The sequence below is a fragment of the Macrobrachium nipponense genome, chromosome 7 (assembly GCF_015104395.2).
Source record: "Macrobrachium nipponense isolate FS-2020 chromosome 7, ASM1510439v2, whole genome shotgun sequence".
Classification (NCBI taxonomy): domain Eukaryota; kingdom Metazoa; phylum Arthropoda; class Malacostraca; order Decapoda; family Palaemonidae; genus Macrobrachium; species Macrobrachium nipponense.
The window spans coordinates 38958703-38983342 of NC_061109.1; the positions used below are offsets into that span (position 1 = coordinate 38958703).

Here is a 24640-nt window from a genome sequence, read left to right on the forward strand (position 1 = left end):
GTTCTATCAGAGTTCACAGTGATAACAATGGTGGTGATGATACTTTGGATGGTGAAGTTGATACTAATATTGATGTTATTTCTGATACTAACAATGCTGGGGATGATACTGAGGGTGGTAATGTGTATGGGGCAGTGGAAAGGGGAGGTACTAACCACAAATATAGAGGTGTTTTATCTGAAGATATTATGTTACTACCTGGTTCGAAGACTATGGTAAAAGTTAAATTGAAGGAAATGAGAAAACCCACAGATGTGTGTGTTGAAAATATGCGAAAAGCTTAGAGGGGTTGTTAGCACGGCATCAGTGAACAGTGTATCCAAGGATGGTTTACGTGGTTAGAGTGCTAAACTGTAATGATACAGTTAGGAGATACCAAAAGAATACATATATATTGGATTTCCAAGATTGGAGTTGTGATAGTGGTTCAGTGGCTATCGTAGAGAGGAAACCTGAGTTTTCGGAGGCAGAAATGCAATCAAGGAAACGAATATTTAGAGAACATTTAGCTAATGCGGATTATAGCGAACACGTTGAAGCGATAAGTGGGCTCTTGGCAGAATTTGGGGATACGGTAGCCTTACAAGGTGATAAATTGGGGTTGACTAATGTGTTAGAGCATAAGGTAAATTTGGAGAGTGGCGCAAAACCTATTTATATTCTGCATATCGCATACCTTTCAAAATCAGAGAACAGGTAGAGAAAGAGGTTAATAGATGGGAAGAAAAGGAATCTTAGACCCAGCGTGTCTCCTTACAACTTTCCCTTGTTAGCGGTGCCTAAAAAAGATGGTTCTGTCCGTGTATGGGTCGATTTTAGACGTTTAAATGAAAAGATGATCCCTGACCGCTATCCAGTTGCATGCATACCAGATCTTTTTGTTGAAATTGGGGGACATAATATTTATAGCTCGATTGATTTGGCGCAGGGTTTCTTACAGGTCCCTCTTAGTGAGAGTAGCAAGGAATATACCGCTTTTTCAGTGCCCAAGGGACATTATGAATTTATGCGAATGCCTTTCGGTTTGTCGGGCAGTCCGATACTTTTAACCTATGTTGGTGACCGCAGTTTTTGCACGTTTTGGTTTTGTGCCACCATGTTGGTGAACACAGTTTTGCACGGTTATTGGGCAAAAATGTTTTTGTGTATATGGATGACATCCTAGTCGCAACGGACACGATCGCGCAACACCTGGAAGTGCTTACAGAAGTACTTAGGAGGCTTAGATTAGCGGGGTTGAAAATTAAGCTAGCCAAGTGCTTGTTCTTGAAAAAGCATATCACATATCTAGGCCACGTCATATCTGAGGAAGGGGTTAGAGTAAATGATGATAAAGTCAAAGCAATAGCGAATTTTCGCACCCCCAGATCAAAAAAAGAGATTAAGTCATTCCTGGGTATCGCCGGTTTCTTCAGGAGGTTTGTGAAAGGGTTCTCTAATATAGTAGCTCCCCTAACTGATGTATTGCGGGAAGACGTTCAATTTCAATGGAATGAACCCCAGGCGGAGAGTTTTCAAAAGCTCAAGGACGCGCTAATGAATCCCCCAGTTTTGTAGTTTCCGGATTTTAGCGAACCTTTCACATTAGTGACTGATGCAAGCCAGGAAGGTATAGGTGCTTGCCTTATGCAAAAGTTCGATGGGAAATTTCATCCTATAGCTTTTTATAGCAGGAAGTTCAGGACAAAGGGCAGCAACGAGAAGTCCATGGCCACCATAGATAAAGAAGCCTTTGCAATAGTGTCGAGCTTAGTTCATTTTAAAATATTACTGATGGGGAATAAAGTAGTTCTTACAGACCACAAGCCATTACTAGATCTTTTTAATAAACCCAATTTGTTGCCTAAAAGAGCTCGATGGTTTTTAACTATCAGAGATTTTGATGCAAAGCTCAAATATATAGAGGGCAAATTTAACGTGGTTGCTGATGCTCTCAGCAGGAGTTTTCACGACACGGAAGGTTTCCAAGTCGCGCAAGTCACTAGCGAGGCCAATACAATGGGATATACCTCTCATAGAGCAAAGGCAAAGATGAAGATGAGATAAACGTTATAAGTTGCCTTTTTTGGGTTTGGAGTTAGAAGGTAATCTATTGCTTAAGAAAATTAAATAAGTTGAGAACCAGTGAAAGTAAAGGAGATACGACACAGATCGTAATTCCTAAGGCCCTAATTACAGTGGTTTTGGATATAGTTCATTGCAGGTTCGGTAGTCCACACTTGGGAATAGAAAAAACGTATGATGAGGTTTGTACTAAATACATTTGGAAAAACATGGGGAAAGATGTAAGGAATTGTACGGTGTGCAACGCACGTAAGCCTGCAAGGACAACTTCATGCAAATTAGGATCGTATCCTATACCGAGTAGACCTTTTCAGAGAATACATATGGATATCCTGGGGAATTTTTGTGAGTCTAGGTATGCGAACAAGTACTTGTTAGTGATAATAGATGAACTTACAAGGATAGTAGAAATTTTCCCACTTAAGCATAAAATGGCCGAAGAAGTAGCCATAGCGTTTTTCAATGGTATCATTTGCAGATATGGTTCACCCAAAGTTATATTAACCGACAATGGTAGGGAATTTGTGAACAAACCCTTGGAATGTTTAGCTGAAGTCATGGGGATACAGAAAGTAACAATTATTCCATACAGACCGGAGGCTAATGGGCTGTGTGAACGAGCAAACAGGAAAGTGCTCGAGGCTCTCAGGAAAACTGTAGGTGGTAATGATAAGAATTGGGACAGATATGTTAATGTTGTTCGACATAGTATTAACACTATGGTTAGTGATTCCATTAAAATGTCCCCATTTGAAGCTTTGTTTGGTTGTCCAGCATGAGGCACATTTGATTTGTTAACTATGCTCATCATGGGGAGGACACGGTCGAGGCATTGGTCCACAGCGAGAGAGAGACATGCTTGTCTCAGCCATAATCTCGAATCCACAACCAGAGATATGGTACGGAAGAGTAATAGTAAAACAAAGTTTGGAGGTCCTTTTCAAGTCATTGAAGAGAAAATTGGAAACAGATTTGTAGTCTTAGAGGAAAAAACAGGTCAGTCGAGGTTAACACATATCTCGAAATTGAAAAGAATTGGTTGTGATTAACATATTGTCGCGCAATCGCATTTTTTTTCTTGCTGTCTGTTTTTGCAATTTGGCATTATATGGGAAAGACAAAAAACAAGGAAAAATATATGAGAAATATAGTAACTCAGAATGTGAACTAATAGCGGTAGAATTTGAATCTGAAAAATTAATGAACATAGTAATATATAGACCTCCTAATACTAAAGAGTTTGACTTAATAATTGAAAAATTGGATGATATATGTAGAAATCACAAGGACTGGACTATTCTCCTATCTGGAGACTTCAACTTTCCTTTCGTAGAATGGAAAGAACGAATAGGAGATTGTGGTTGTACTTATACATATAAAAAAGAGAGTAATAGTAGTGCAGAAGATAAGAGGCAATTCGAAAAGCTATTAGATATGCTACTAGAATACAACATTCAACAAATAAATCACCTGCCAACAAGAAAGGAAAATACTTTAGACCTAGTATTTGTGAACGAGATGAATTATGTTAAAGAAATAATAGTTTATAATGCGAGTATTTCAGACCATAATGTCATAGAATTAACAGTTCATTCCAAAGCAAGTGAAAACAGAGATAAGCAAGAAATGAAAAAGTGGGAAGGATATGGAAAATACAACTACAGTAAAATATAAAATGGTCAGAAATAAATGAAGAATTAAACAAAGATTGGGATAACATTTTCGTAAGTGATGACATAAGGGAAAATACGGAGATATTATATATTTAGAGAAAATAGTGGATAAATATATACCGAAGAAAAAAGAAAAAGTAAACATCATTCATGCATACCAAGAGACAGAAGGAATCTTGTTCCAGAAAATCAGAAAGTGGAAAAAAAGGTTTTGCAAAAGAAATAATGCATGGAAAGTTTATAGAACTAAAAAGTAAGATAGAAAATGCAGAACAAAGATTATACAATCAAAAGAAAATGAAAAACTGGGACTTGGAAGAAAAACCCTATTAAATATCAAGCAAAACCCCCAAACTATTATACTCATATGCGAAGAAGATGAATAAAAGAAGAATAGAATAGGCCCCTCTGAGAATTGAAGGAGATTAACGAATGAAAAAAGGAATTTGCAACATACTGGCAGAACGATATAAGAGAGAATTCACCCCTAGATAGATAATGAAGATAATGATATAGAAGTAAGGGACGAAAATAGTGAATATTTTAGCTGACATAGAATTAATGAGCTGATATTGTGCAGGCAATTATGAAATTAAAAATGGAGCTGCCTCAGGGCCTGATGGAGTCCCTGCTATTTTGTTAAAGAGAGTAGTTCAATCTATCGCAAAGCCACTTGCAATATTATTAAGACAAAGTGTAGATACAGGCAAGATTTATGATGAGCACAAATTGCATATCTCACCCTTACTTTCAAAAGTGGATCAAGACTAGAGGCAAGTAATTATACGCCTGTGAGTCTAACATCACATATTATGAAAGTGTATGAAAGGGTAATGAAGAAAATATTATGAAAACATTTAATAAAAAATAATTTTGTTTAAATATAGGACAAAACACGGTTTTCGTACCCGGAAAAAGTACACAAACCCAACTATTAGTCCACCGTGAGAACATATTCAAAATATGAAAAGCGGAAATGAACAGATTGGTTTATCTAGACTTTGCAAAAGCTTTTGACAAAGTAGACCATAATATATTAGCGAAGAAAATTAGAAAACACAATATCGTAGATAAAGTAGGAAGATGTTAAAAGAATTTTTACACAACAGAAAACAGATAGTTATTGCAAACGATGAGAAATCGGATGAAACCAAGGTAATATCCGGTGTGCCACAAGGTACGGTGTTAGCTGCAATGCTGTTTGTTATTATGATTGAAGACATAGACATAATGTTAAGGATTCGGTAGTGAGTAGTTTCGCTGATGACACAAGAATAAGTAGAGAAATTACTTGTGATGAAGATAGGAACGCTCTACAAAGAGACCTTAACAAAGTATATGATTGGGCAGAGGTAAATAGGATGGTATTTAACTCTGATAAATTTGAATCAATAAATTATGGAGACAGAGAAGGAAAGCTATATGCATATAGGGGACCTAATAATGAGACAATCAAAAATAATGGAAGCAGTTAAAGACCTTGGTGTGATGATGATTAGGAACATGTTATGCAATGATCAAATAGCAATTCTTTTGGCAAAATGTAAAGCAAAAATGGGAATGTTGTTACGGCACTTCAAAACAAGAAAAACTGAACACATGATTATGCTTTATAAAACATATGTTCGTAGTCCACTTGAATATTGCAATATGATATGGTACCCACACTATCAAAAGGATATTGCACAAATAGAGAGTGTACAAAGGTCCTTTACAGCTAGAATAGAAGAAGTTAAGGACCTTGACTACTGGGAAAGACTACAATCCTTAAAATTATATAGTCTAGAAAGGAGAAGAGAACGCTACATGATAATTCAGGCATGGAAACAGATAGAAGGAATAACAGAAAATATCATGGAACTAAAAATATCAGAAAGAGCAAGCAGAGGTAGATTAATAGTGCCCAAACTATACCAGGAAAAATAAGGAAAGCACACAGGACATTAATCCACTATGCACCAGCATCGATAATGCAGCGTCTATTCAATGCGTTTGCCAGCTCATCTGAGGAATATATCAGGAGTGAGCGTAGATGTGTTTAAGAATAAGCTCGACAAATATCTAAACTGCATCCCAGACCATCCAAGATTGGAAGATGCAAAATATACCGGAAGATGTACTAGCAACTCTCTGGTAGACATTAGAGGTGCCTCACACTGAGGGACCTGGGGCAACCCGAACGAACTGTAAGGTCTGTAAGGTCTATTTTCTTTCATAGGGAGAATAATTCAAATGCAAAGCGAGTGTAGTACAGTGAATGGTTTCAGAAGGTCTGTGTGTATGTGTGTGTGTAGAATCTACTGGTCGCATTTTTACCAGATACATATGCAACTGTAATATCCACAATCTCCTCTTAACTTCTTGAATTCTTTGCTCTTTTTTGCATATGCTTGTCACTACAAAGTCGGAAGATCCAAGTTCAAAGAAATTTGAAGAAATTGTGATGTCCGGTACCGGGAAATGAACCCAGGTCCCATAATCACATAGGGGTCACGTATATATTTATATATTACTATTATCATCATCATGAAAATATCAACTATCCAAAAATCAGTCCTACTCCATTCCACCCCATGCAACGCACAACTGGAAGGAAGGGATGGAAAGGGAAGGTTTCATCAGTGTAGGCATTACTAAAGGGTGTTTGCAGCTTCTCCTCAGTCCCCAAGCTGCACCCGCTTGTTAACCTCTTATTTTCACTTCTATTCCAACTTCCTTTCTTTAATCTTACAATCCAGTAACTATAGGGTCTTCTTCCACTTCTACCTTGAGATCCTTTACTTCACTTCATTTCTGGATTGCCTTATCTGGTACTCCAACCAGTGGGGGTTTCAAGGGTGGGGGGGAACCTGGTCATGTGGGTCCCTCCCCATGGATATGATTACTAAAGCATTGTTTTCTTTTAATAAATCATTATTAGTAGCAAACATTTGCTTAGTTAATGCTTATTTCAATAAAAACAACAACTACTACTGTGCATACCTATATAAATATTGATATATATGTATGTATCATACAAGTTACATATGTATGTGTGTGTGTATATATATATATATATATATATATATATATATATATATATATATATATATATATATATATATTGAATGATAATCCTAAGTGGCCCCCATAAATTGGCTACTGACTCCAACCACTCCAAATATGCCCATTGCTTGGCATGCCAGCCTAATCATATCAAACCACTGCCTAAGAGCCAACATAAGACTAAAGCATTATTAAAATCCAAACTTAAGCTATTCTTGTTATACAGTGTATCTCACCATGCTAAACAGATTCACGTCTCATTAAAGGTAGTGCCTTGTTCAGATTTTCACAAGAATTAATGGACCTGTATTTTGTACACTAATCAAATAAGTTTATGAAACCATATTATGTTCTTTTCCTAGTTTCTTTTATCTAAAAAAAATTAAGGTTTGTGTATCACTGACCAAATTTTGTAATCCAAATAAAAAGACCACAGGTTGCTTCCCCATCAAAACTGCAACTGGATATTTTTGTAAGGGTCTTGGATCATTATCAACTTTGCTGAAAACTAAATTAGAATCCAACCTTGCATTAGGAGAATTCCTCCATAGAGGATACAACTAAAGAGCTGAATAATATCAAACTCACATTAAAATATATGTCAATGGTGTAATTGTCAAAAGCCACAAGCTTACCTTAAACTCATGCAAAGCTTTCTTCGAATTGATGGTCATGTTCAAATAGCTCTCTACTTCACTGCGTAGGATGCGCCTGGATGTGTTGGCATAAATACATTCCCCTTCTTCAATGTTCACATATAATGCTTCATCTTGTGGCGGAGGCTGAAGTGAAATGAATAAAATTTATTTCATTAGCTTTAAATGGGTCTACGTATGAAGTGAGCATTATAAATGGGATTATTTTTTGCATTTTAAATACCAAATCCTACATGCAATATTTATATTTGCTCTTTGATAGTGTTAGCTGCAGTTCATCCTCAAAGGAGTTACCCTTATGATCCCACTCAGGATTACATAAGACACAAATTAATATCAAGAACTCTTTTATAGCTAGGCTAGACTGGAATAGCAGTGCTATTGTTAGTACAATGAAATAGTATAAATGGACTCAAGAAAGGAAGGCTCTTTATCCTGTCTTACAGCAAATACCCGTTATTACGATTCACCCTTCTTCCACAAGTAGGCCAAGACCCATCCTCACGACACGTTGATCTCATCTAGTATAGCAAAATTATTCTGCCAAGTTTTTTTTTTTTTTTTTTTTTTTTTTTTTTTTTTTTTTACTGCTCTGCTCAGCCTTTTTTTGTGCACCATTTTATTGCCAAGAGTACTGTACTACTGTCTGCTGAAGAAAGTTAAGTAGAGGCTCGTCTGTTTCCTACGGAATAATTTTACTAATAACATTCTCCTTTCATGCCAAAATGGGTACAAGATTACACATACTGTATTTCAATTAGCTCTTGGATCACTTCTAAATTTCCTGGTCAGTCTGGTGTCATCAAAGATGGAGAACAAAATATTTTGCTTAAGGATAACAACAAAAAACGAAAAATATCAGTTTAAGATAAGCATCTTTTAAACATGGAAAATGAAAGAGGAGACTTGGGGGAGGTGAGGACGGTGGAGGTACTAGTAATGGAGATACAATCTATAGAAATACAGAAGGTGGTAAGTAAAAAGAAGAACGGAAGCACCTGACCCATTAGAGGAGCAGATTGAAATGTTGAAGGTACTTGGTATAAAAGGGGAGGATAGGACACTGGAGCTGTTAGGGGCAATTTGGAAAGTAATGCCAAATGACTGGAAAGAAAATCTACTAGTAAATGATTTTGAAGAGAAGAGAGGTCTTATGTAATTTGGTAGTAATTATAGAGAAACCACACCAACAAAACAAATGATCTGTTGGTCTGAAAGTTTATCGAAGGTTTTAGAGAGAATCCTGGATGACAGATTTCAAACAAGTGTGAAGACTGGTGAAGACTGGTGAACAGCAGTATGACTTCTTTAGAGGGAAATGTACAGTTGATGCTGTCTTTATGATACGACAACTACAGGAAAAAAGCTCTGAGGTCCATTTATAGACCTGGGGAATGCATTCCACTGAATACGAATGAAAGCAATATTTTGGTATTAAAAAATGACAAAATGTACCACAAAGGTCGGTCAGGTTGGTCGAAATGGTGTATGAAAGTAACAACAGCATGTGGCAAAACAGAAATTTTTGACATTATTGTTGGTTTACATCAAGGATTGGCACTTAACACATGTCTGTTTGTATTGTTAGCTAAGACTAAAGAATGACAGAGTCGAGATTGAGGGTGTACAGGCGTGTGGTAAGTATGAGTGAGGAGGAAGGAACAAAGAGGGCATGGGATGAAAGTGTAAGGTGCAGAAGGTAATGAGGGAGGCAAAGGGTTTTAGAGGGAGTGGTAAAGTGCAGCAGGAAATGGAAAAAAGGATTTAATAGGGTTAGGTGCTTCAAAAAGAAATATGTAATTGGATAACACAGCAAGGCAACCGAGCCCTTAGCTTCGGGACTGCAGTGCGGATGAAAAAGCAGCAAGGAGAAAAATTCCAGTTACAGCCATCATTAATCATTAAGTTGTCTGCATAAAAAAAATCATAAAAATGAATAATAAAAGTTTCTTCACTCCTAAGAAAAAATAGGCTTATGCACTTTTAAGCCCATTCAATCGCTGAATGTTGGTCTAGGATCCTTAGCTTTCAGGATACTATTCCAAGCAATAACACAAAGACTGAAAAACAAGCTTGCAATTACTCTAACGAAGAAGCACAATATAATCAAGCAGGCCAAAAGGGAAACAGAAGAAAAAAGACAAACCCCATTATTGATATTCTTGTGTGACGACATGCCATCAGTTGGAAGAACATGAAGAGATGAACTCTCTCTGATAGGTGAAGGGGTCAAGCATGAGGATGGTGTCTCTCTACCCTGAACTGTAATAAACAGTAATTTAATTGGAATTGTATCACAAACGCAACCATATATATATATATATATATATATAGAATATATATATATATATATATTATATATATATATATATATATATATATATATATATATATATATATATATATATATATATAACACACACGTGTATATATAAAGCGTAGTTAGACCAGCCATGCTCTACGGGGCTGAGACTTGGCCAATAAAGAAAGAACAAGAAAGAAGAATGGAAGTGGCCGAGATGAGAATGCTGAGGTGGATGTGTGGTGTCACAAAAAGAGATAAGATCAAGAATGAATTGATCAGGGGGACAGCCAAAGTATTAGAGGTTCCAAAAAAGATCAGGAAAGAAGACTCAAATGGTTTGATCATGTCATGAGGAGAGAAGATGAACACGTAAGGGGGTTATGAACATGGAGGTGGAGGGTAGAAGAAGGAAGGGAAGGCCAAAGTTCAGGTGGAAAGATAAATTATTAAATGACTGAAAGGAAAAGGGTCTAAGAACAAGATGTACAGGACAGAGGAAGATGTAGAAGGCTGACTAGAAACAGCGACCCCATATAGAAATGGGAAAGCTGAATGTAAAGAAGATCTATACATATATATATATATATATATATATATATATATATATATATATATATATATATATATGTATATATCTATATATATATATATATATATATATATATATATATATATATATATATATATATATATATATATATATATATATATATATACATACATGTAAGTATTAGTATTAAAAAAATGTGACGAGCTGCTCCAACCACAAACCATAAAATAAAGTCCTAACAAAATGGAACAATCTAAACAGATAATAATAAACAGAAAAAGAAAGAAAACATACCTGCCATTATTTGGGACCTGATATGCTTCATTTTGTCTGGATTTTTATATCTATGAGAATAATGAAAATAAAAATATGTTAGAATGTGACCTTAAATGTACTTATGTGGCATTGACCATAAAAGTACTGTAGTAACAATAGCTCACTTTAAACTCAAATAAATACATGCATGATAGCATCTAACAAAAAGCTGTGGACCTCTTGTTGAAATGGAAGGAATGCAAAATATCTAATATGAATTTCACTAGAAAAAAAAACAAGTTTCACAGAGAGAGAAATAAAATGCCAACTGTCAGTAAGCTAATCACAGAAAACTTTTGCAATTTTTAATCACATCATGAACAACATCCACATCATCAATTGGTTTGCATCAGAAACTGTTTGAAGAGGCAGGTACCACTGAGAAGGTCTTGCAGTCAGACAGCAAGACTTTATGGCAAGTCATGAAAACCAGATATGGTTGGCCATATCTATCTAAATCCTATTCTACAGCTGACCCTTCCTCTGGTCTTAGCAGGAACCTAATGAACTTTACATCCCTCGACTGCCTCTCATTGCTTGAATAGTTCTTGTGTGTGCTCCCAGTCACTATTGTTAATAATGGGGTAGAGATAGTAACTGAAATATTATGTTCTAACATTCGCCTATGGTTTTATTTATAAGGGCGTAATATATATATATATATATATATATATATATATATATATATATATATATATATATATATATATATATATATATCTATATATTATATATATATATATATGTATATATGTATATATACATATATATATATATATATATATATATATATATATATATATATATATATATATATATATATATATAAGGCAGTCCCTGGTTATTGGCAAGGGTTCCATTTCCGGGTGTGTGCTGATAACTGGTTATCGATGCCATAAACACCTTATGGCGCCCCTGCTTAATATGTTATGGTGCCATAACTCTTATTATTGGTGCCTTATGGCGCCATAAGCGTCGATAACCAGAACTCGGCCTGTTATGGCGCCATAAATCACCGATTTCACCAGATTGCCGGAAACTGAATCCACCGATAACTGGGGACTGCCTGTATAAACACACAAACACATATAGAACACATACAAAATACACATGGCTGTGCTTCAATGATAGACCAAATTAATAAAATGGAAAATATTCCAGAACAATACCCGAAGAACAATTTTCACCGTAATTACTAAACTGAGATATACATGAAAGATGGAACTTACATGTAGACACCAATCACCATTATGAACATAAGCAGAACCACAATTATTATGATAATCAACAGCATGCTGGACTGTGGGGATGATTGCCAGGCCACAGTGACTAGTGAGTCTAGTTCCTGCCATATTTCAGCTTTCTTGTCTGTAAAGAAAGGTATTTAGATGCCCTGAATTAGAACTCATTGTTAAATTGTTATTTCATTTGGCATTAAAATATTTGTGAAATAATCACTCTACAAAGATGTCAAAGTCCAGGATTAGGTAGAGGTAGGTGAATTAGTGAGTTTACATGTGTAAAAGTATATAGTATATACACATACATATACACATAACACACACACACACACACACACACACACACATATATATATATATATATATATATATATGTGTGTGTGTGTGTGTGTGTATGTATATATATATATGTATATATATGTATGTATATATATATATATATATATATATATATATATATATATATATATATATATATATATATATATAAGGATGGATGGTGGCAATCAACAGCCAAAATATAGCCATAAGAAACTGGAAGATGTCTCAGGCATTTGCATAGCTTTATTGCTTACGTTTCAAGGCCTAGCCTCATTATCAAAGCTGTAAAAAATATATACAAATACATTAAAACATCATAAAAGACTCGGACTAAAAAATGATGACTAAAAAATTATCTAAAAACAAACACAAAATATTCAGTTTAGAATGCCAGGAGAAAGGTATTGCCATCCAAATATGAAGAAATAATATGAGTGACATGGCAAAACATTAAAAGTCCAAGGTAAACTATGCTAAGAAAAGAGGGGTGGAGGCAGTTTGGTTGTTTAACTTCGGAACTACCTATTTTATACAAAGTAACTTGAAGATTGCCAGCTACTGAGGAGCACAAACTCTCTACAAAATTTTTAATTGACAGTGTTCAACATTTATTTTGCATCTTTTAGCAGGTTTTCGTACACTGGAAAACTGTATTTCTATACTCTATATATATATATATAAATACACATCCACACACACACACATATATTTAATTATATATACAGGCAGTCCTGGTTATCGGGCAGGGGTTTCGTTCTGACGGTGTGACAATAACCAAAAATTGCTGATAACCAAAAATCGTAGCTTTTTGGTTATAAGCGCCTCTGTTAGGTATGCATTAGCACCAATACCCAATTATCGGCACCAATACGTGATAATTGGTGCATATCAGCACCGAAAATTGTAGATTCTCTTTGCTAGACAAGCATCTTACACCCACCAGATTGCCAATAACCTAGCCTGCCGATAACTTGGAACTGCCTGTACGCACACACACACACACACACACACACACACACACACACACACACATATATATATATATATATTATATATATATATATATATATATACATATATAAATATACTATACATATATAGATATACATATACGTATCACATATATACATACAGGTAGTCCCCGGTTATCGGCGGGGGGTTCCGTTCCCAGGGGTGCGCAGATAAGCACAATCTGCCATTAACAGAAACTTGGCAGTTTATGGCATCATAATGGGGCTTATGACGCTGATAGCCAGTTATTTGCGCCATAGGCATCCTTATGGTGCCATAAGGCCAACAATAGCCACAACTCAGCCCATTATGGTGCCATAAATTGAAAATTTTATGGCACTAGACAAGTGCCATAAAACCGGATTGCCAATAACCGGGGAGTGCCTGTATACAGTAATACCTCAAACTAACATGAGATTAGGTTCCAGAGCCCATCATGCAATGTGAAAGTTCATGTAAGTTTGGTATGGTCACTTAAATGCTAATAAGTATTTATTTCTAAAGTTTACACACTAAATATGACCCAAATCCTGCTCCCAAAGTATTAAGCTAACTTTTACATGAAATTAAAGTTACTGCAATTTCATAAAAAGTTAGTTTAATGCAAAACACTTAAAAATTAAATATATCGTTGACATCAAAATAGAGTTACAGTAACTAATATGTATGTGTGTATGTACTAGTTTCTTATGTATAGTACTAACGTTTCCCCTAATTCATGGGATGCCATTTTCTTATTTTTCTCTCAGAGTAAAAGATGTTTTCTTTGCATCAAAAAGTAAACTTAATAGTATGTCACTGTCATAACAAAGGTAAGCAATTCAATAAAATATAGAAAACATGTATGTACATACATAATGTTCACCGAGGGTAAACAAAATTCAATCAATTTAAAATCATGTAGTGTGCACGTGAGGGCTAAGTATGATAGAGAGAGAGAGAAATATGTACGTACATACTTTATGCACATTAAAAATGTATAGTTCGTTAACGAATTCATTTTATCAAACCAGCAAGACTGAACAGCATCATCTCCAGGTCATGTGAGGAAAAACTTTCTGGAGGGGTATAATCTTTTAAAAAAGTGTGGATAGGATCACATCTTGTGAAAGTACATTAACTGCACGTGCTAGATTGCACCAGCAATTTTCACAGAACGACAACTCTTACTTATGTCTCCGATATGTTTTACTAGTACATTAATGGATTCATTTTATTAACCCAGCCCAACTAAACAATCTCATCTTGTGATTATGTGAGGTCCTAGTGACAAACACTTTGCGAATTATGTATAGTAATACCCCGGACTCACGCGATTCGAGTAGCTTAAATTCACAATAGCATGAAATTTTCATTGGAACCTAACTAATTATCATATTCGAGTTCTTCACAATAGTGTGAACATTTGTGAATCCTCCAGAAACACCTGCAAAATGTGTTTATGCTTAATTTATTATGTAAATTTTTAAGTTTTAAATCTTTTCTGCATAAAATCTTTATTAAAAATCTATTATTTTTATTTTTGAACCTGCATAAATATGATACAAAGGTAATTAAATACAGCACCTACAATTAGTGCATAAACATACTTTTACAAGATGCAATACCCATTCATGAAGTTACTGCACTTTTCAAAGATGATATCCCTTCAGAAACTTTGTTTAATTTCTGAAGTACGTACTAGTTGTATAAGTTTTCATGCTTTTAAGTGTAAAATCACTATGGAGATTCTGTGTATGCTATTTATATTTTTCAAAATATATACAAAGGCAGTATACGTCATTCACAATGTTTGCCACAATATAAGACCTTCATGATCAACTAGTAAAACATATCATAGACATAACAGAGTTGTCGTTCTGTGAAAATTACTATCTTAACCTAGGAGAAAAGTACTGGTACAATCTGTATGTATGCTATGTTACGTAATTACAGCACATACAGTTAATGTACTTTCAGAAGATGTGATCCCATTTGCACTTTTTAAAGATGATACCCCTCCAGAGTTTACCATACAGCGCCGTTGCAAAGGCATTGCCTCGACCCATAACTACTACTACTGACATACGTCTCTCTCTCTCTCTCTCTCATAATTTGCCCTCACACTAGTGCATGATTTTAAATTGATTGAATTTTACCTTCACCCTCTACAAACATTACGTATGAACATACACGTTTCTTTATTTTATTAATTGTGGACATTCGTTATAACAGAGTTTTGAAGTTTATCTAGTGATGGAACGAAACCTTTTACCCTGATGAAAAAAATGGCATTCCGTTAGTATACATACGAAAATGGATACCTATGTAAGTAGTAGTTATTGTAACTATTTTTACGCCAACCAGTTATTTCTTTTTTAAGGGTAATGAATTAAACTAACTTTTAAATCAAACTACAGCAACTTTAATTGATTAGGGTAAAATGATTAGGGTAAAATTCAGTGTTCAAACTCTAGAAGCAAGCATTTATTAGCATTTTTAGAGACCGCGCCTAACTTAAGATTTATTAGCATTTTTAGAGACCGCGCCAAACTTAAGAGAAACGTCCCCTTACGCCAGGGAGTGTAGAACCTCACCTCACGTAAGTTTGGGATATTACTCTACTGCCTTTCTACCATATTTACAAAAATATTAATATAAACAAAATTTCAAGACCGATTTTACCCTTAAAACTTACACTAATTGTAGTAATAGTACTTCAGAAATTAAACAGATTTTGGCAGTATATCACCTTTGAAAAGTGCAGCAACTTTGTGAATGGGTATCACATCTTGTAAAAGAACACTACAGTAAACTCCACATATTTGTGGACTCTCGATTCGCAGACTCGCCTATTCGCAGATTTTTAAATACCGTATATACCCATTATTCGCAGAAAATTTGCCTATTCACAATATTTTTAACAGCAATATTCACAAATTACTTTATTTTCATTGATATCATTTTTGTGACTAAATGCACTTTTGTTGATGAAACTATTAAAATACTCAGATGTAAGAATTTTTCGAGTTTTTTTGTGTTATAACTATCAAAATTGGCAGTTCTAAGCATTTTTTGAGTGGTTTCAAGTATTTGAGGATTTTAGCTTTTCGTGGGGGATCTGGTATCCATCCCCTGCGAATACGGGGGTTTACTGTAACTGCAGGTGCTGTAATTACCTTAGTATCATATTTATGCATGTACAAATATATAATAATACATTTTAATAAATTTTACACATAAAAGCTTTAAAACTCATAAATTTACATAAAAAGATAAACAAACACTTTTGCAGGGTTTTGCAGCATTTCTCGAGGATTTGTAGTCTCTGAAAGACTCGCGTATGATAATTAGTTACGTTCCAATGAGAAGTTCGTGCTATTGTGAATTCACGCAACTCGAATCATGTAAGACTGAGGTTTTACTGTATAATATATATATATATATATATATATATATATATATATATATATATATATACAGTGGTTTCCCCATATTCGCGGGGTATGTGTATCAGACGCCCCCAAATAGTTTGAATCTGCAAATAGTTGGAACCCTATAAAAATGCTAAAAACTCCAAAGCCAAAAAAAATTTGTATACATGGTTTTTTGTAGTAGTTTTATAAAAAAAAGTAAATTTTATGATGAAATTGATAAAAAAAAACCTAGAAATTAGTGGACATTTCTCATAGAAAAATACTGAGAAAAGGTGAATGGGTAGATTATGGTCCAGAGAGAAATCTGCAAATGGTTGAGTTTGCTAATCCGGAGAAGGGGAATACAGGGTGCCCACTGTGTGTGTGTTTATATATATATATATATATATATATATCATAGATATATATATATATAGATATATATATATACATATATATACTATTTATATATTATATACTTCCATTTTATTTATTGATATTATATACAAATTTACATACATGTGCACACATATGCATTCACACACACACACACACACACACACATATATATATATATATATATATATATATATATATATATATATATATATATATATACATACATACATGCATTATAATATATATATATATATATATATATATATATATATATATATATATATATTTATATATATATATATATATATATATATATATATATATATATATATATATATATATATATATATCATACACACACACACACACACATATATATATATATATATATATATATATATATATATATATATATATATATATATATATATATATATATATATATATATATATATATATATCACACACACACACACACATATATATATATATATATATATATATATATATATATATATATATATATATATATGTGTGTGTGTGTGTGTGTGTGTGTATGTATATGTGTGCACATGTATGTAAATTTGTATATAATATCAATAAATAAAATGGATGTCCAAAGAAACCACATACCTAGAAGTTTTGTAGCACAAAGGAGCCCGAGGAAGTACTCTTCTCCCTCCTCCAAGGGGTGGTTCATGAATCCACCATATTCTTCCCCATCACCCACTTCAAATTGTTGTGTGGTCTTCACAGTAAGTTTAGAAACAGAATTAGAGAGAGCGATATATTTTCATAACAACAATAGTCTTTGTTCTTCCTGACACTTTAGTATCAAATAAAAGTTTTGCGCAATTTGTCCTTATGCATGCTGCTTGCTTATGTGGAAGGAACAAGTCAGATTTTAAACCATATTATATTATATTATATTCTGCAAAGAAAAATGTGTGGTAACTTCATGGTCAGAGAAGAAATAAGTACTATTGCAATGATACAAAACCTGTATTACAAATCAAAGGCCTCCCCACAAGGAAAGTGCCACTCTTCAAAAAATGAAAAACTTAAGTACTAACTCAATTATTATACAGTACAAAGGTTAAAAAAACAAGAAAAAAACAAGTGCACACTGTGACTTATGAGTCTGTTAATTAAAAAGCAATTGCAAGTACAATCAGTTAAAACCTTTTCATATCTAAAGAAGTTAGACTAATGTCTCAACCCATGAACCTGATTTAGGAAAATTCAGCTACAAAACCAGGCACTGGGGCTCGAGACAGTGAAAGGAGGGAATTGGAGTGGTTGGAAAGCAAGCTGAAAGTAAGGAAGCAGGAGAGGAGGAAAAGTAAAAGACTAAAAAGTGGGTGCAGCTCGGGTTCAAAGGCTAGGCTAATGTCAGTCTGCTTAAAGTGGATAAAGCCAGCTGCATCCATCTAAACTTCTGAAGTCAAACAATCCAACAATATAACTACAAAGATCAATCATGAGTTGGTCACAGATTGAATGATACTTCCAGAAAACTAGAAAAAACTGAACTTCGCAAAACAAAAGGCGAGACTGTTAGAAATAAATGCGTATCTGGAATTACATGGTAAACAGTAGTATTTTGGCATGATTTAAATGTAATGGATGATCATGCAAATTATGGGAATTACATTAAGCATGCAAAGTACTAATGTAACATTCAAAAGACATTATTCAACAGCCATTTCTGTAAATATGCAAGTTACTTACCCGTGATATATTGCCAGCAATCCAAACAGGCCCATCACCTTTGTATCTCTGGTTCCGTTTGTCTCTACCAATTAACATTTTGGCTTCTGCTTGAAGGTCATGAACTTTCTCGCCATCTTGGATCACATGTTCTACTAAAATGAAGCAGGTGCTGAAGGAAAATAAATGTTAAGAAAAATTTAGTATATAAAAAAAATAATTCATACACACACACACACACACAGTACAGTCCCCAATTATGCGAGAATTTGGTCGATCCACAGCCTCGCAGAATTGGAAATTCGCAGATAGTTAAACACATACCTTATGGGAATAATTCCATTAGGGCCAAGGCAAACAGCAATTTACCCAGTCAAACTTTTTTATACTACCCATTTTCAATATTTTCTATGTACTATACTGTAAATTTTTTCTAATAATGAAATGTTCTTATGGATAAAGAAAACATTAGAAAGGTTTTAATAACTTGAAAAAGTTTAAAATTACACACAGGATGGTGAAAACTCCCACACTTAAACAATGCCACCATTGGGTGCAAGTGTACTGTACGATACAGGTATTTCCTTTAAAAAACCTTATGGATGGAATTTCCTTCAACTATCCTTTGCCTACAAAAAGAAAAAAACCTTCAAACTCATTAATCTCATCCTCTGTGGAGAGTTCTTCAGCTGAAGGAGGCTTAGTGAACCGTTTCGGGTACTGGGATCTTGCGTGTCTTCACTCCCATTAGGACTAACAAACTTGGTTATGAGCGCCTGTCTAAGTTTCTGAGTTTCTTTGTCCGACACGTTCACTATGTAATCGATTTATTCTACGATAAAAAAAAGAACTCATGAAAATTCTAAATTTGATATGAAATTACAATTTCTTAAAAAGAAATGATAAAATTCGAAATTCAACATGAAATGACAGTTTCTTGAAAAGTTTAGATCGAGTGATTCTCTCTCTCTCTCTCTCTCTCTCTCTCTCTCTCTCTCTCAAACACATCTGTTTCTTTGTTAACTCTTATACTAGTCATTTTCATCAAAATTATATTTCAACAATAGAAAAAAATAAATGATCAAATCTGCATGATGCGGATGATGAGAATACACTTCGCAGATCTGAATAATATGTATGGCGATGATGATGATACCGATCATTCATACACACTGCGCTATGATGTCTGTCTTAGCTAATGGCTGAGCAGGAAATCTTCCTCTCCATTCCCCCTTGGAGGAATAATAGTTATTTTTCCTCCAAGCATTCCCCCCACCCCTTCTCTCTTATATAAGAAAATCCCCCACATCTAAAATTACTTGAAAAGACAATAGATTGATACGTTTTGTGGCGCGTGACTCGCAGAATTTGAACGGCTTCGCGGATACAGAAATATATTTTTGAGAACTAGCGACCGCATAAAAGGGGTGGGGAATCGCACAATTTCGAACCCGCATAATTCGGGACCAGACTGTATATATATATTCTATATATATATATATATATATATATATATATATATATATATATATATATCTATAAAATACATATATACAATATATATAATATATATATATATATATATATATATATATATATACTATATAATAGATATACCAAAAATCATTATTCAGTTTAATGGCTCACTAGCAAGATCATCTTGCTAAATCCCATAAACAAGAGCTCAGATGCAAACTCAGTTTTCTTTTTATTTTACCTCTCTTTATCATTTATGTAATGTTAATTATTATTCTTCACATTATGAAATGCTTTCATGCTATATCGTTATCTCTTGTGTTTTCAAGTATATTAAAGTTTTTTTTCTTTTTGCTTAGAATTATTAAAATTTCAGCTTCTATTGTTTTGTAGTCATTCCCACCATGGTATTCATATATTACAGGAAATTCAGCAAGTAGTGTTTTTTATAATATCACAACACATACTGTTCTGTAGGAGTATGCTTTAATCTAATTAATATCTGTCATAGCTAAGGATCCTAATTTAAAGTGCCCTTCCTGTAGAGGTAAATGGCGATGTCTTTCTTGAGATGTGCTCAGTGTGTAAATTGGTCCACAGCTATAGGAAGGCTGACAAATGTTGTGAGCCAAGACCATCGAGATGCCATGATTCTTGTTAAGATGTACAGTACTGCTGATCCTGTAATTAACACCAGAAGCTCTTTGGATAAGTTTCGGTGCCCATGATGACCCCTTGGTGCAAAGACATTAAGGGTACCAAGTGCAGGCTTTCATCTACTGTGTCTACTCCCTCACTGCTTTTCCTGTACAAGACTCGCTGTCTTGAGTTTCCTTTCTCAGGGCCTCATCCAACAACAGCAAAACTTGGGAAATGGTTTTTCTATTTCCTCAGCCCAACAAACGCAATCTCCAGCTTCATGCCACTTTTCTCATCTTTCCAATCTTCCAGTTCTGCTTTCACTTGTGCCTTCTACATTCACCCCAACATCCTTGGAATTCTTGGAAATCTTTTGTAACCTGGTTGAAGATCAGGATTTTCTCTGTGTTTCGCAATCAGTATATGGCTACCTTCTATTCATCTGTAGATGACCTGATAATATGCATCATCTCCAGTTTTGCCTTCATCTCCTTGGATACCACATGATCTCCCAGATATCAACTGCGACAATGCGTCCAAATGCAAAAGTCACTCATCGTTGTTCACAGTCCTTAATTGAGCAACATTCCTGAAATCCACTGATGCATCTTTTGTAAATAAGATGAAGAATAGGAAATATGGCTGATGTCCTGATAGTAAGAATCGTCTCAAGTTTTGCATTCATCTTTTAGGATACCAAATGATCTCCCCATCATCAACTTTGACTGCAACTGTGCCAGTGTCTCTGATTCTCCTTGTTAGAGAACATTTCTCTCCAGTTGACTTAGTATTCTCTGGTGCCTTCAATGAGAAGAATATGGCTGAGATCCCAGGTATATTATGAAGGGCTGCTCTATGGATCATTTTCCCACGAACTCTCCAGTAAGGAGGTCAGCACTGACTCTTCCTATCAACCACCAAGTCTTCTGCTGTTCAGATGGTCAGCAATATTTTATATATACAGCTCAAGCTACCCAAACGCAGTCATGAGTTGTGCTGTCACTTACCAGGACATTTTCCTATGTCTTCCCAGTCCTACCTAAGGTTGCAGTACTACTCTCATTTGGATCACGATACATTTAACTTAGGCCCTTACCTGCTGTTTTCACAGTATTGCAGCTTCTACCCCACAGAGTATGGAGGATTTTACCAACACCTTATGTTCCTCACCCTTCAGCCTGATAAGGGCTCTCTACAAGCAGATCACATTCTCTTATAGTCATACTACCCAGTGCATCTACTATCAAGCCCAGATAGTACTTGAACACTTTCTTGACAATCACTTATCCCAGCTTAACTGCGGCTTGCTGTTCATCTAGCTTTCTCTCTAGCTCCTCTCTAGTTTCTGCAATTATATCTATGTCAAAAGCTCCTCCCTTACATCCTTGGCTTTTACACCACAAATGATATAGAACAAGAATGCACTAGGTACTGATGCAAGATGTTTGCTTAATATATTTTTTAATAAACAATAACAACTTTCTTTGGAAAACCCATGTCATTACAATCTTAACAAATGAAAAAGGGATGACAGAAATTTACCAAAATTGTAAAAGGGGTGGTGGTGGTAAATTTCATATTATATGAAAAAAATTCTTGACTTAGTTGCGCTATGAATCAATTAAAGCATTGTTAACAGGTATCTGTAGAGCAAACCACTTACTGTATTTTCCTCTTCTTCTTTCCCACCGTTAATCCTACATTAAGGGGTTGGTTGCCTGATGCGCCTTCTCCACTGAAATCTATCAAAGGCATCATCCTCCACCATACCTCTTCTTTCCATATCTTCCTTCACTTAATCTCGCCATCTAATTCTCTGTCTCCGTCTTGATCTTCTTCCTCTAACAGGTTCCTCACAAGCCCTCTTCACTCCCTCCTCATCATCCATCCTCAACACATGCCCATAACATCTCAATCGTGACTCTCTTATCACCTCTGTAATCTTTATTAAGCCTGCCCTTCTTCTTAGTTCATCGTTTTCCAATCTCTAAAGCAGCAATATTCCCATAATCCACCTCAGCATTCTCATCTCTGTTTTCTCAAGCTTTTACTTCCTCATTTCTTCTTAGAGCCAAAGTTTCTGCTCCATACATTAACACTGGTCTTATCACTGTGTTAATACATCTTGACTTTTAGCTTGATTGGCATTTTCTTATCACATACCACTTCAGGTACCTCTCGTCCACTTCCCCCATGCAGCTTCTATCCTACTGTCCACTCAGCTCACATCCTCCCTCTTGGCTTAAAGTAGATCCTAAGTATTTAAACTTTTCTGCCTGTTTTTTATCGAACCTCTTCTTTCTTGTATTAATATGCTGTCTTTATCTTCCCTACTGCTCAGCAAAACTCTCTGTTTTATTTACATTCATCTTTAAGCCACCCCTCTCTAAAGATCCTGCTGCTTTCCAACCCTTCCCTGTAGGTCCTCCTCATTTTAGGGCAGTAATCACCAGATCATCAGTGTACAACAATTATCACAGCTCTTCATTCCTGATCGCTTCACTCAACACATCCATGACCAGCACAAACAAAAATGGCCTTAATGCTGACCCCTGGTGTAATCCAACATTAACTTCAATGTTTTCTGTTTTCCCCAACTGCTGAGGGTGTTCTTTTATATATCATCTCAACCAGCCTAACCAACTTTTCTGGGACTTTCCTTTTCCTTAAACACCAAAATATCACTTCTCTTGGGATTCTATCATATGCTTTCTCTAGGTCTATGAATGCACAATAGAGCTCCTGGTTTCCCTCTAGCCTCTTTTCCTGTAGCTCTCTTACTATGAAGATGGCATCCACCGTCCCTCTTCCTCTCCATGAATCCATACTGCTGTTCTCCGATCTTTATCAATCTAGTCTCTCATCCAGTACTCTCTCTGCAACTTTCAGTCCATACTCTGTTTGTTAATTCCCCTGTAGTTACCACAATCCATGACATCTCCCTTCTGCTTGTATATATATATATATATATATATATATATATATATATATATATATATATATACATATACATATATATATATACCATTAGACTCTCCTCCCAATCCTTGGCATTTCTTCCTCTTCCATTCTTCCAAAGCTTTTAATAAATCCAGTATACATTTCTCCCCCTCTGTACATAGTAATTTGAGCATTTCAATTTGGAACTCTGATGAACCTGGTGATTTACCATCTTCATTTTCCTTAATGCTCTCTTCACTTTTGTATCCTGTATCTCCCTCATTGGTCCCTCCACTCTGTGCTTCAAGCTCCCCTCTCACATTTTCAGTATTTAACAGTTGTTCAAAATACTCTCGCCATCTCTTCCTAATGTCTTCCTCCCTGTACAATATATTTCCATCACTATCCTTGATGACACCCAATTTACCCACATCCTGTCTCTGCTTTTCCTCAAGTTTGACATCTTATAGATATCCTTTTCTCCTTCTCTTGTTCCTAGTCTCTCATTCAACTGCTTTGCCGCCCTTCCCATAGCCATACCTACCCTCCTTCTCGCCTCTCTTTCCTCGCCTCTGTACCTTTCTTCTGCACCCTGTGCATGCCTTACTTTTCAGTCCTTAAATGCTTTTCATTTTCTTCTAATTGATTCCTGTACCTCTCCATTCCACCACCACGTTTCTCCTCTCAACACTTCATAACCACTAGTTCTTCCCACCAGTTCCTCTGCTTCCCCACACATTTCTCTCATGTCTGCCCAGATATTTTCCACTCTATTACCCTGTCCAAATTCTCCATTCCCCCTTTCCTCCTTTAAGGTCCCAAATCTTAATTCTAGATCTTCTCTTTCTCTTCTTGGGTTTCCTACCTCTCATTTTAAAATCCATGACCACCAACCTATGC

At 35.1% G+C, this 24640-nt stretch overlaps 1 protein-coding gene across 1 annotated transcript in view; it reads right to left on the minus strand.

The window, feature by feature from the left end:
- Positions 1 to 24640, minus strand: part of LOC135217128 (receptor-type tyrosine-protein phosphatase delta-like) — a gene marked incomplete in the record, with an annotated part of 217514 nt that overhangs the window by 18049 nt on the left and 174825 nt on the right. Inside the window, 6 exon segments of the mRNA XM_064252834.1 lie at positions 7418 to 7564; positions 9585 to 9700; positions 10588 to 10637; positions 11838 to 11976; positions 17609 to 17723; positions 18707 to 18857. Coding sequence (XP_064108904.1) covers positions 7418 to 7564; positions 9585 to 9700; positions 10588 to 10637; positions 11838 to 11976; positions 17609 to 17723; positions 18707 to 18857 — 718 coding nt within the window.